The sequence below is a fragment of the Coturnix japonica genome, chromosome 13 (assembly GCF_001577835.2).
Source record: "Coturnix japonica isolate 7356 chromosome 13, Coturnix japonica 2.1, whole genome shotgun sequence".
Taxonomy (NCBI): Eukaryota; Metazoa; Chordata; class Aves; order Galliformes; family Phasianidae; genus Coturnix; species Coturnix japonica.
The window spans coordinates 10,244,830-10,258,671 of NC_029528.1; the positions used below are offsets into that span (position 1 = coordinate 10,244,830).

Consider the following 13,842-nt stretch of genomic DNA (forward strand, 5'->3'; position numbering starts at 1 on the left):
CGGTTTTGCAAAGCAGAGAGAAATAAGAAACAGTCATGCATGAGAAATGCCAGAGAGGTTTAATTGGAAAAGACAACAAGTAATGCAAGTTATTTAAAGTTTCCATTTGAATAACAGAGACAGTGAAGTGAAACCCAGCAGTAAGTGCACAGAGAGGAGACGTTGACCTGCAGCACTTCTGGCCATCCCCAAGGCTTCTTTCCCCTGCTGGCTTTTCACACTGCTTTTCACCCTTCCCTCCAGCACTGTTCTCCGACAGCACTGCAGGGGCTGCTCACAGCTGGGTTGCTGCAAACTTCTGTAAACCAAATTACTTTCCATTTTCAGAGGTGATAAACAGATAAAGCAATGCTTTAAGGAGCAGCTGGGCTGAGCCAGGGAGGTTCTGCTGGTGATGGGCAGAAAGAGCGAGCAGGAGGTCAGCAGCAGCCCAGCTCCCTGAGCACCAGATCCCATAGCTTCCTGCTGAAAGGGCTCTCATGGGGACCCCCACATTCTGTGTGGGTCACACCACCACCAGGTGCTGCCTCAGGAGGGCACAGATCAGGGCAACACATTACAGAAGTAAATCTCAGACCAGAAAGTAAGCAGTAATGAGGATTCTGCCCCACCAGGATACAGCAATAGGCTTCATTACCCAAAGCACAAGCCATGCAATTAAAAATTGACAAAAATCAGTTGATCATTCAGTCACTTCCATGCCCAAGGTGCCCTTCAACCCCTCAGTCTCCCTACCAGCAACAAACCAATGCAGAACAGAACTTCTGATCCTGAGTCTTGTATTAGGCCAAATAACAAAAGGGGTTTTATCATAGCTCTAATCTTTTTCCAATATAGAGACATATTGAAAGAGATTGCCTTACTGAAATTGAAGGAAACTGTGGTATTTTAAAACCTTAATCTCCTTTCTCCTCTGTAGGAAATAAGATAAATTTCTTGATTTCGTTCCGTACAATTACAAGAAGCTTTCTTTATATCAGAAGTTCTCCTTTTCCTGTGGCAAGGTATTTGTGGAGCTGTGTGCCAGGCTTCAGCCCACTGTATGTGTACTTATGGGCAAGAGAGACAAGTCTCGGTTGAAGGAAGTCATCAGTGTACTGAAGAAGCATCCCAGCAGGAGCTGGTCTGTACTGATATGGGCAGTGGGATGGGCTGTTGGGGGCTGGCAGGAGCTGGTGGGGCTGCTGAGTGGTCAGAGAGGACCAAAGGCTGGGTGATGGGTTCACACACTACCCACAGAAGGCAGAGGGAGCTGATGCAGGGTGCTGAGGTTGTCCCACACTTTCCCCTCCACTTTCTTCCTTTTCCATGTTTTTCAATTGTCAAGAAAGATCCGAGCACTATTCTGCTTTTAAATTTAGCACAGATCCCTAGGAAAGAAAAAGCAGGGAAGAGGTGGGAGGAAGAACCTTTCCCCGCACTTGAAAGATGACAGCTGAGGGAGAAGAAATTAATGTCTCGACATCCTACCCTGGGGATAGCCCAGCTTCATTAAAAGCCTATCACATTTACAAATAAAAAGAAAGGCTTCAGCAATAACTTTAGAAAACACCCACAGTAAAAAAATAAGTCAGCTCCCACACAAGCTGGAGGTGCACTGCATGCTGCAGTGCTGGTGGCTGCTGTGCTGCAGGAACCGCTGCTTTACAGCCCGAACACTGGGCTGAGCACGCTGCCATGACACCACTGCACTCCCATTGCTGTTCCCAGCTGCAATATCCTGCTGCACACCAGGTGTCTGCCATCAATTAGTGGTGCAAATCATACTCCTTGTTTTTCAGGCCGTGCTGGAGGTCCCCTCCTATTGCAGCTTTTGGCCTTTGTGCTTCTTCTCCTGATGTCCGGATCCCAGGCTGTGCTGTGGAAGCACCAGGTCTACATCAGCTGCCTGGAAGAGCTTGGTTTGCTATTGGTCCCAGGATGCCCCATGCACACTCGGATGAGTAAAAGTCAGGAGAAACAGAAATCCATGCAGCTCACTTCAAAAGAGGAAGAGGGGAAAGGAAGGAGAAGCTGACATCCATTTTTGGCTTGTAGGCCTTTTGATGCTGCACAGAGCAAGACACAACAACTCCTTCTCCATGTGTGCAACTCTCTTATTGTTATGGTGTGAACTTTTGCTGCTGTTGAACAGCTGAATTCCCAGATCCCCGTCTTCTCTGCATAACAGCTTGCATAATCTCACTCAGCGTTTCCTGGGTCAGCCTGTATCTTCTGTTTGAGCTATCACAAACCCCTGGGTATTTATAGCTCTCCTTGTCCTGCCTGTGAGCCTTCACATTGCCAGTCAGTGTTTGTGAGTGCTATGACTGTAGGGAAGATTGCTGCCAAGTTGTAAAATCGTGCCAAGGAAGTTGGAACATAAGTTTGATTGCAAATATTGGCAAAGCTTCATGAAAAACTACAAGAAAGCTCCTCCAAGAAATTACAGAACTCTTTTATCTGTTATTGAGTCTAATGATCTCATATATTTTTATAGAATACCTTTTTGGAATTGCGGCTAATGAAATTCAAGTGAAAACCAGATTATCTCCTGACAAATATTAATGCTATCGGCAAAGAATAAGACCTACTGAATGCTCTACTCTTAATGCCGCTGGTCTGAGGCTTTCCTGCTACAAAACTGTCCCCTTCCCATACTACCTTTAACTACATTGCCCAGCCTGGATTTAAACTGCAGAAGGAGATGATATGTCAGTATACTTTGCACATATTATCAGATAGCTGCCCTGAAAAATAAATGGGGAAATCAAAGCAAAGGCACAAATAATGAAACATAATTGGGGGCCATGGGGAGTCTGCTGGAGGCTCCCAAGAGCCCATGGGCTGCTTCTGGTCTGCACTGAGATCAGAATTAAGGGCAAAGTGGGGCTCTGTGGGATCCCACCTGCTGACACAATCATATCATACAATGATACGACTTTTGTATATTCATCAAGCTTCAGCTTGCTAAAATTCAGCCATTTCCCCCCACTAGTCTTAGGGAGAGCATGTTTCAAAACATCACTGCCCCGATGGCCAGAAGATTTTTTCTGATTCTGTGCTTGAATTTATTCCTGGCCACTTTCTTCTTCTTTTTCCTTGTGCCAGCATTATTCCTTAGTTCAAATGCTTCTTCTCCCTTTCCAGTCTTAACCCCTTTGAAGTACTGATAGGCAGCAAGCAGACCCCTATGGATTGCACTAAAAATGCCTTTATTGGTAGAATACTTCACACATTGGGATGGAGTTCCTCTCCTTGCCATGGCTCAGTAATGAACAGAAAGACCCTGGGCGTCCCTGTGGTACCTTCCTGCAGTACTTGGACTATATGGCCATGCCTGATACTGTACTCACAGACATGCAGTCCTGGTGAACAGGGCTGCCTGACATCACCCATAGATGTCAGCACAGCTTACCCAGGCACCTGCAGCTGACAAAAAATATCACTCCTGCATTTTAAAGAGAAAACCACCAACAGAGTTCTCACTATTAAATGAAAAAGTTCATTCATTTCTCCTGTGCCTCTTGTTGAGCACTGGAGCATCCCTAAGGACAGAACTCCTCATACAGAGGTTCCTATCTGGTCCTAGAGTCACTGCAGAGCAGAGCAGAGCACCGTGGTCTGCCTGCAAGCAAAGATAATGTTTGCATTGGTTTGCTAAGATGAAGCAAAATAAAACCCTGTCAACACAGACAAAACTCAAAATCCCAGTCTGAATACATGCAAAGACACTAGAAGCACCCAGACAGTATTTCATCAGATCCTCTGGAAACAAAAACCTTCACATCTTCCCTCTAAACTCCTATCTAAAAGATGAATTACATGGAAGCAAAACTGCAGGGGATAGAGATGCCGGGGGGATGTCTCAATCCTTTGCTCAGAAAATCTCTAAAAAGAATTTAGTGGGAATGTGCTTCGTTTACTTTGCAAACATGAATTTCTTGCCTATTGGCTCCCAACAGTAAGTGACAGCTGGAGAAATTACAGCTGGTGTCCTAAAGCTCCGTAGCCTGTACTCGCTCTAAGTCTTGCCAGCACAGCAAAATGTCTGCTGGTGTCAGTTTGCCTTCCCAATGATCTATGGCAATCCAGCATGGAACTGCAAACAATGAGGCAATGAAGGAAACAGCAAATTGAATGCAAATGATCCATCTTGTGTCTAATTACCTTCTAGTGAAGAAGATGATGCACTGTGTCAGAGCTCTGATCCATATTGCTGGACCATTAAAATTCCCAGGCAGGAGTTCTGGTCATAATGGTCTGATTATGGTTTCACCAAGGGCAGGTATGCCTGACCAGTGGGTGACCTGCGATGGAGCAATGGCATCGATGGACAAAGGATGGACAACTGATGCCATGTACCCCAACTTGTTCATGGCCTCTGACATGGTCCTGCCAGAGGGTTGTTGTTGATGACTCTATGTTTGGGTGGAGGCTGGTCATGAGGCTCGGACACACTCAAGAAGTGGACACATGAGAATCTAATGGGATTTAAATAAGAGCTTTCCCTCAATGAGCGTATGGGAACAGCTGAGTCACAGCCTGAAACACTGACTGAGCACCTGGGGAAAGAACCCGGTCAGCCCTGGGAGCACAGGTGAAGGCAATTCAGCTGTGTGAGCAGAAGGGCTGCAGCCTGGCTGCACCTCTCTTAGACCTCATTTAAGGGCTGACTGCCACTGGGAAAGGATCTCTTTCTGGAGATCCCTCCTTGGTGAAGCTTTCCCTTGTGAACCTGCCATCTTCTGGTACAGGTGAGCAATCTTCTTCCTTTGTAGCACCTTTCTATCATGCTGCTTGTCCTGTCATCACACCTTTGTTGTAACACCTTTCTCATCGTATTGATCTGTCCATTTGCTACTGTGAGCACCGTGATCCTACATGCTGCTTGCCTATTTCTCCTTAAGCACAAAAAACAAAACCAAAGTTACAACCCTCAGGTGCCCAAGAACCAATAATAGTGAGTTCTACCCATTCACCTTATTTGGTGGAGCTCGGTGCCCTGCCAATGCAAGGAGTTGGCTTTGAAGCTGCATGTTCTACTACTGGGAGGCCCTGTGTTTCAGTCTAGCCCTTTACCTGTTATCTCTGGGCCAGATTTAGCAAGTTTGTCCAAGCAAAGTTGTGCATGTATTGAAATAAATAATCTTTTTTTCTCTCAAAGCAGCAGCAAGGCCCTTCTTTGGCTGTGGCCAGCTGCTGTAGCCAGGAGATAGATCCCAGGTCCACGTAGCACCCTACCCTCTTGCTTTCAGCAGCACAAATGGAGCCAGGATGCGACACCTCCCAAAACGCAGCCCTTGAATATCTCCTTTCCAGAAACTTCTTCCTGCTGGCTTATGCAACGAGTTGTTTCCATGATCATGGGTATATGTGCAAGGGAGAAGGAGAGCAAAAAGAAATATTTAGCGTGACGTAGCAATGGCTGAGCTGGGCCCAGGCTCCTGCTGCTGTTCCTGTATGCTTCCTGTGGACTCCATTGGGGTGGGCAGTGAGCTCATCCCATCCGTGCTCCATGTCACTGCCATCTCTCCTTCCTCCAGCGGCCACTGTTGTTCCATGGGGAAAGGTGGTAGTGAAGGCGTGTGTTCCCCAGCTGAAGCTCAACGCACCTTTTTGACATCAAGGGATGGCCCTGAGCCAAGAGAGCCAGGGAAGAGGTGGATGAGCAGCGAGGAGGAGCTGCACTTCCAGGCTGTGGTCTGCAGGCTGTCCAGATGCCAGGGCTCCTCATGCAGCTGCTTGGGCTGCGCAGGAGTGGCTGTGGCACAGGGCTGTCCCACCCTGACTGCTTTGCTCTGCCTCGGGAATTCCATGGTCTTTGTGATTGCCTTAATGCCTGAGGAAGGATAAGAGATAAGAGGAACAGGAGGAGGCAGCACAGCAGGATTCTACCTATAAGCCCAGCAGCAGAGACTCTGTACTGGCAGCCCAGTGGGTAGGAGGGCTTCAGGACCAATCTGACTGTTTAGGGGCAGCCTCTTTATTCATTGTTTCAATGCTTTTTGGAAGCAATGCAATCCAATCAGCCCATCCACCCAACTGAGCACTGAAGCCTCTGTCCCAGAGTCTCCTCTGCTCCTGGCTGGGAAAAGGAAAGGAGGGAGGAAGTGCTTCTGCCAACCCCTTACAGACTAGAAGCAGCAGCACAGTGCTATGATCCCTGCATGCACCCTGCCCTGTATCAAACCCAGTGGAGCAGGAGCAAGGTGGGCACAGTGCTGCTCACACACTCCCACAGCAGCACCTCTGAGCCAGGGAAGACTTCTTATTCCAATGCAGCTGCCAAGCCAGGGAGCTGTTACACTTCTGCAAACTGAGGAGCCAAGCAGTGCAGTGCCTGCTCAGATTTACTGACTCCATCACTCACGTTCCCCACAGGGGCCAATAAGGCTCCGCAGCTGCACGCCGGCACTGAGTGCTGGCTGTATGCTGTGATTTACTGTGCTCTTCTCCCCATGCCTTGTGCACCTTCAGAGTGCTGACATGAGTGTGGGCTGATTGGGTTATTTATTTAATTCTGTATTTACGAGGACAATGAACTTCCAGTCCCCACAAGCTTCATGCTGCTTTTCTTCTCCCCCTATTTTGTTTTTCTTGGCTCTTCTAAAAGGAAAATCGGGATGTATTTTACTTTGGAGAAATGACATTGGCATCAGCCTTGTCTGAGAAGGCCTCTTTGTGCTGGAAAATGAGTAAATAAACCACTCACTACAGCTTTCCCAGAAGAGATTAACATTGCTCTGTGCTGAACATAGCACCTCTGGACGGGAATGGGAACACACCAAAGGGACGTACTTGACCCAGACGTTCTGGAGTTTGTCTGCTCTGATCATTGCTCAATTCTACTTTACCTTCTCTGCTGTGGCAAAATTTCAGAGCTTGATTTATCAAGGAATTCAAGCACTGCTGAGCTGGGTTTCAATCCCTTTGTGCAGTACGAGAGTTTAATGATTCCCAAAGGTATGAGCTTGTTGCTTTGTTTTAACCAAATATCTACGCATAACAAAAGATATGCAAGCAATATGTTTAAAGCGGGGAGCAGCATTTTTCAGCTAATCATGGCATTTGGTTTTCACTCTGGTGGTGCACAGGACTCCTGAACATGTGCTGGATAACGCAAGTTATCCAGAAAGCCGTATGCACTGCTGTGAATTATTTTGCTTATTTTTTGCATTATGTTAGCTGAGAGCTTGATGTAAATTCTCATATCCACTTGTTAGTCAGAATGATCCCCAAATCCTTCCCATGCACAGTATTTCAAACCACAGCCTCTTAGAACTGCAAATTCATTTCTATATTTATACTCATAGATAAATAGAAATTCATTTTTATATATTACACAATCGTGCTGCAACCAAAGAAACAAACCTCTGTATATAACATGCGAGTTGCAATCTCAGCCTTGGAAAATTGAATAGTGTATGAATTTCAGATAGCATCCGCACCTGCAGATTTCAATTTACTATTTGCATGTGTCCTGCCTAAATTGCAATTGATAGTACACATCAGAAGTGAAATAGGTGAATACAAAGGCCCAAAAATACAACCAGCCCCAGGTGTGCTGTGCAAAGCCTCTCCCTACCAGCTCATCCAGAGCATCACAGCCTCCACAGATCAATTGAAAATAAATTAAAGAAAGGATGAGGACTGCTTCCTAACCAGCCTGTCAGTCTGTGTTGATGGGGTCTGTCTCTTCTCACACTGCTGTTTATTGCACTCTGCTACTTCTTTTTTTCTTCCCCCCCCTCATTCTTAAAACAAACATGAAAAATCTCCAAATAGAAACACTGGAACATTTTTGGCTCTAAAGTTATCAGAAGAAAAAGTGAAGAAATGGCTTCTTCTTTGGAAGGTGCTCACAGGTCAGACACATCTGAGAGCAGGAGCCTGAATTTCACCTTTAACGAGGATGAGTGCATTGTTGGCACTTGGAGAAGCACAAGTGAGTTGGTTGTAGGCAAAGGAAGAACAGACCAGATATTATCAAGATTGGATGTGGGGAAGGGTTAGAAGACCAAGTCCTGTTCCACCACTCCTGAATCCCCTTGAGGCTGAGAGATTCAGTCAGCTTAATACAGAACTGCAGACCTTTGGGGGTGGAAGCCTGCCCTGCATTCAGCACAAGGACTCTCTGTGCTCTTCCTGCTGGGGTACAAGACACAGCTGCAGCATCCCTCTTGCACAACTTCCCCCCATTCGCAGAGGCTCTTAGTCAGGTGGAAACAACTCTGAGCCCCCAAGCAACTTTGCAGCTGGGTTGGTATGAGGCCAGCCTGTAGCTTTTAGGGAGGTTTCAGTATTTCAGCTGCTGGGCACAGTATTTCCAAGTTATAAAGCAAACGTTCATTACATCCTGAGAGAACCTGCCTCGCTGAATCTCTTCCACCTGAGCTGAGTCCAAACTGTTCCATGTTTAATAGAGAAACACCAAAGAATTCAAAATTCTGAAAGTGAGATTAAGTCCAGAGATTGCAATTAGGTTTTTCTTCCCCAAACATACACCACTCACTCTTTCTCTGTGCTTAGGCCAATGAACTGGCCAGATAAGCAATAGAATCATAGAACTTCAGAATTTTCTGACTTGGAAAAACCCACAAGAATCATCAAATCCAACTCCTGGCTGCACATAGGATCACCTAAATGTGCGCACCAATATGCATCTGGGTACATACAAACACTGGTCATTGGAGCACCCTAAGGACTTCTGTGCACTTCTCCTGCTCCCTCCTTTTTGAACAGTTAACCCATCAGCTATTTCAAATGCAATGTGAAAATAACCCTTTAAGAAACTCACGAGAAGTTCTCTTTCCAGCTCAAGGTATTTTGCAGCATCTGAGGAACAAACACTCACCTTAGCACATGAGTTGATCCATTTATTGTGGTGGTGGAACAGGGGACTGTCTGCCCCAGGATGGAAGGCCTTCGGTATCGCTCATCACCACAGCACAGGATGATGAGGAAGGCACGTCTGAAAGGCTTGTTCAGGAAGGCATAGAGGAAGGGGTTCAACCCTGAATTGATGTAGCCCAGCCACAGGAAAGCTGTCCACAACTTCCCAGGCACCGTATAGTTTATGAAAGGGTCCACAATGTTTGTGACAAAGAAGGGGGCCCAGCACAGGCAGAAGCAACCCATGATGATGCACAGGGTCTTGGCAGCTTTGGTCTCGGTCTTCATGCGATGCGTGCTGTGCTGGTCAGGCTGGTGCCGGCTGTCAGCAGGGGTCCCTGCACGCTGCAGCACCCGGATCTGCCGGGCGTGCTCCCGGGCGGTGACATAGATGCGATAGTAGGCCAGCACCATCAGCAGGAAAGGAAAGTAGAAGGCCACCACAGAGCAGGTAATGGCATATGGCTTGTTGACCATGAATATGCAGTATGTGGAGTTGGAAGCCTTGTTGAACTGCCTTTGTTGAATCTGGGGCCGGGGGAGAAAGGACAAAGAAGGGAAGAAATTCAGTGCTGCTCCTTTGATACCAGCAGTCTGTTTGCCAGGAAGCTCCACCACCACTTTGCTATTTGGTATGTCTCCTAAGCTACTCACCAAATCAATGATGCCAATGCTATTCCAGCCTTGCATGATAGGGAGGAAAGAAATAAATGTCGGGATTACCCAGCAGCCTCCAAGCATTACAGCAATACGCAGTGGAGTCATCTTGTTCCTGTACACCAGTGGCTGGCAACAAATAGCATAGTACCTGCAAGGAGAAAGCAAGAGAACAACCATCACTGAAGGAGACCTTCAGGTTTTCTAAAAATAAAACTGTAAAGCCTTTTCCCCAGCTTGTTTCTTCTGCCTTTCAAAACAGCGGTAAAAAAAATGATTCTATAGCCTATTTCTATTGACTTCCTCTCAGACAAGGAGCCCAGAGTATTTTCACAACATGAGTAAATAAGGTTTCATAGTCCCTTGCAGGGAAAAGCCAATATTTTCTATTTTCCAGCTAGGGAAAATGAGGCACAGATTAATGCTGTGGTTTGTCTGAAGTCATGGAGCAAGGGAGTGACCTCCCATGTTGCCCTTAGTCACAAAGCTGTCTGCAACCTCCTTACCACAATGGATGAATTCACCTTCCTTCTATTTGGCCATAAGTGAGTAAATGCTGGTTTTTTTCTAATGGCAACAGACGTATTTTGACAAAGCTGCAGAGGTTATTACTGCAAATGAACAAAGTGTTTCATAGTTGTGAAAATGTCAGTAAAATTAAGTGTGCTTTTTCCTAACTGAGCTCCTTTTCTTCCTCCCTATTCCCTGGCCTTAACCTTGAGCCACAGCACAGCTCTGCCCAGGGCTTCCAGGCTTTGCCCCATCAAGGAGAGGTGCCCCATGCTCGCCTTTCTTCTCCCTGTCCTTCCAACACATTCACAGTGCAATAGACTCATGTTCTTAAAATAACAACCAGCTTTGAACAGAAAATATCTTCTGAGATTAAAAAAAAAAAAATCAACTTATCTGTTTGTTTCCTGTGCTTCCCACCTGTTATCAGATTCCTACATCAAGAAGGTGTATCAAGCCTAAAAATAGAAATCCATCTCCAAGGTTAAATATGCCCAGAAGCACAGCAGATCAGCAACAATATCATCCTATTGCAGATTTCTGGAGGTCCTGACCTGACAGCCTGTCTTAGACTCCCAATGAAATATTTTCAAACTCTATATAGTTTTGGATTTCAGCAGACATTGCAGGCCAGCACTGATATTCCCACTGCTGAGATAGGGAGCTGGAGGCCAGAGGCTTACCCATGTTCACACTGGAGACCAGAGCAGAGCCAAGAAATAGCCTTGACTTTCAATCCCCTGCCCCTTGCTCCTAGCAGTCTTGTGGTTTCTTTGATTTGAACATGACAGAGTGAGGAAGATCGCAACAGAAATCTCACAGGGTAGACTGTGAAAACAGTCAGTCTGCAAAGGCACTATACCCAAAAACCAAGTTTAGATACGTCCCTAAACTATCTCTTGCTTCAGATAATTGGTAGGAAGTAAACACGCAGCTACAGAACACCAGACATTTTCTTCTTGACCATACAGACATAATGAGGATATTTATAAAAGAAAATCTTTTGCAAAATGTTTTATAATTCAGCTCATAAAGCAGCATTAAAATCTCTTTACAACCAACACGAGTCTCACTTTAAATGTGTAACTGAGAACATTCTCAGCTTCCTTTTAAAAGTCTCCAGGGATCCTGCAGTTCAGATCTGAGAAGATGCTTCTACAGCTGGTTGGAAACTACTGGCTTGGCTCCAGAACACAGCTGTTCTACTGCAGAAAATAGAAACTGCTGTGAAGCAAGAGAGCAGAGCTCAGCCCAGCCCCACTGCCAACATGGGTTCCAGCAGAAATGCCCCTCTGCTTCCCCTATAGATGCCTCTTGCTGAGCTCCTGGCATTTTCACCTGCTACAACAGGTAGATTAGAGACACCACAAGCAACCGTGAATTCTCAGCTCTTCTAAACAACACCATATATAATTCAGTTCTGTGCCTGATGGGTATATTTTCCCGATGAATTAATAGTTATTGTCTGGTAGATGTACCTTCCAGATTTGGGAGGCGCAGACGTTCTGCAATGTGGTGCCCATCTGTGTACCCAGCGGATATGAGCACTGCATTGGAGAAGTGGCCATTATTTCAACAACTATTTATAAAAGGAATTAATGATCTCTGACAAAGAGATTTTTTTAAAGTCAGGCTTCACACCAAGACATAATGTGTATGTGGCCTATATAAGTCTGCCTTACGAGGTCAGTAGAATCATAAAACAGAGACACTAAATTAGCACACATGCACTAAAACTGGACCGCAAACATGAAGAGTAGCCTTTGAGAAATTCTAAGTGCCAGCAGCCTATTAAAATAAGAGACAGACAAAACCACACACGTGCACATCTTACGTGTATGTATCAAAGTGACATCCTTGAGGTGCACAATTTGTGTGGGAACTGAAAAGTTTGTACTAAATAGGCAGAAAAAAATCTAAAAATTGCCAAATTTTTTTCAGAAATTAAAACCAGTCATGTGGAGTCAGTTAAATTGCCTTATTTTGATAAAATTAGAAGATATATTCCACACAAAAGGTTGAAATAAAATCAAAGTGTCAAAAGAAAACATTTTTTAACATCTATTTGAAGCGAGATTCAAAATGTCACGGGGGAAAAATGTTGAAGCAAGCACTCAACTATTTCAATTTGATCATTTATACATTGTCTTCTGGTTTCATGTGTGCATGAAAATCAGCCTGTTTCTCTGTAGAATTTTGCTTTCAAGGAAATGGTGTATTTGACAGTAAATGTTCTCTTAGAGCATCGTCTGAAATGTTCCATTTGTGGAGCAATGCAAACAACCACAGTATTCAGTGGATCCAATTCCTCTGTTCACTGGCATGGCCTTAACATCCCTCTGGAAGCACAAAGAGATGCCAAATAATTTACAGTCATAGGATTTAATTAGTTTGCCTTCAGTGGGTCCAGATTTGAACAGGCGAGATTGCCCAGCCTCAAAGACATGCCAGACTCAACTGGAGAGGGCCCTGGGGGACATGATGGAAATGAAGACAGATTTGAGTTGGAAGAGGAAGGATGGATCAGAGATTTCCACAGCTCCTTTCAGCCCAAACTTTTCCAAGTCTGTCAGACAACAAGGGTCATCATGGTCAAACTGTACTCTCTTCCAAGTATCCAAGGGAATAATAAACATCTCTTTCTCCTTGGGATAATTACCCTCCTTACTCTGCTTCTGTAACTTTGCCTTCTATTACTAGAGATTATTGAGTTTGGATTTCCCCGTGTTCTTCAGTTTCCTTCCCCAAGGAAATAAACTGACCTTTGAATTCAAACAGGTATTTCCAGTAATATATTTGATTGCTTATTCAGACAGATGGTGCTTCTCTTGGCTCTAGACACAAGGGAGATCTACCTGGCATATCAGTTTATTTACTATCTCAGAGACACCTACAAAGTGCTACCCAGTGCTGGACATTAAAGGATTCCTGTCACATTCCTGATAGCAAGTCACTGCAAGTCCCAAGAGGCCGCATTTATTTGTGGAAAGGGCAGAAGGAGAAATTCAACAAATAAATGAAGAGAACAGCCAGGACACCAGCTACCATTCCAGTCATTGAATCAGCAAACAGAAAACCATGACACACTGCTAATTAACTACAGGAGGAAAACAATTCTTCCAAGCAGCTCAAGTCATTACATTTCTGTGCTCCTATCTCTTCTGTAGCTGACAGCGTTACACTGACTTGTACTTGCTATTAAAGGCCATTAGAGTAAAAATTATGCCTGTAAAAATGACATCTTAAGCTCTCATACTTCTTCCCTCCCAGTGATTCAGCAGCAATTTTCCTCCACTTATATGTCAAAAGATTATACATATATTTTCTTGCTAGGTGCTGCTGCAGTGACTCCTGCTGTATTCAGAGTCGAGCCCGGTTCTTCCTGCCCCTCCCCTGCCAACAGCAGCAAGGTCCCGCAATCAGAACGTGGGTGACAATTTTGCTGATGGTAAGTGAGGCAGAGAAGCACACAGCTGGCTGCCCACTGCTCAGCAGGACTCCATTCAATGGCCCAGAGAGTCAGATAACAGCAATCTCTGTATGTTAACAAAAGTCACTGAAGTCACACCAATTTTTGCACTAGCTGATGATTTGATGCAGGCGGTGACTTAGGTATTTAAGCAGCTATTTATTCACTGAGAGAGAAGGAATTATATCTCCAAGATTATCAATAGTTTTAGTCAAAATTTGAAATAAGGCATATTCTACATTTCTGCTTCTGCTGTAGCTGTTTTCCCGTGGTCATAAAGAATATCTATTAGGTACTGCTGTGACAGTGTGATGGATGAATATAAAATGCGA

General features: G+C 45.1%; 1 protein-coding gene and 1 long non-coding RNA gene across 3 annotated transcripts in view; one reads left to right on the forward strand and one right to left on the reverse strand.

Moving 5' to 3' along the window:
- The window catches only part of HTR4 (5-hydroxytryptamine receptor 4), an 85,778-nt gene that overhangs the window by 25,396 nt on the left and 46,540 nt on the right, over positions 1-13,842 (reverse strand). Inside the window, exons 5-7 of one of the 2 annotated variants that reach the window (XM_015876097.2) lie at positions 9,529-9,682; positions 8,837-9,402; positions 5,713-5,821 (exon numbers count right to left, since the gene is read on the reverse strand). In XM_015876097.2, coding sequence (XP_015731583.1) covers positions 5,815-5,821; positions 8,837-9,402; positions 9,529-9,682 — 727 coding nt within the window. In that variant the 3' untranslated portion in view covers positions 5,713-5,814. Of the gene's footprint in view, positions 1-5,712; positions 5,822-8,836; positions 9,403-9,528; positions 9,683-13,842 lie in introns of those variants that run through there. The other variant, XM_015876096.2, reaches the window with a different exon arrangement.
- LOC116654062 lies at positions 4,672-7,288 on the forward strand. Its single transcript, XR_004308930.1, has 2 exons — positions 4,672-4,736; positions 5,147-7,288. It is a non-coding gene; the product is annotated as an uncharacterized LOC116654062 (long non-coding RNA).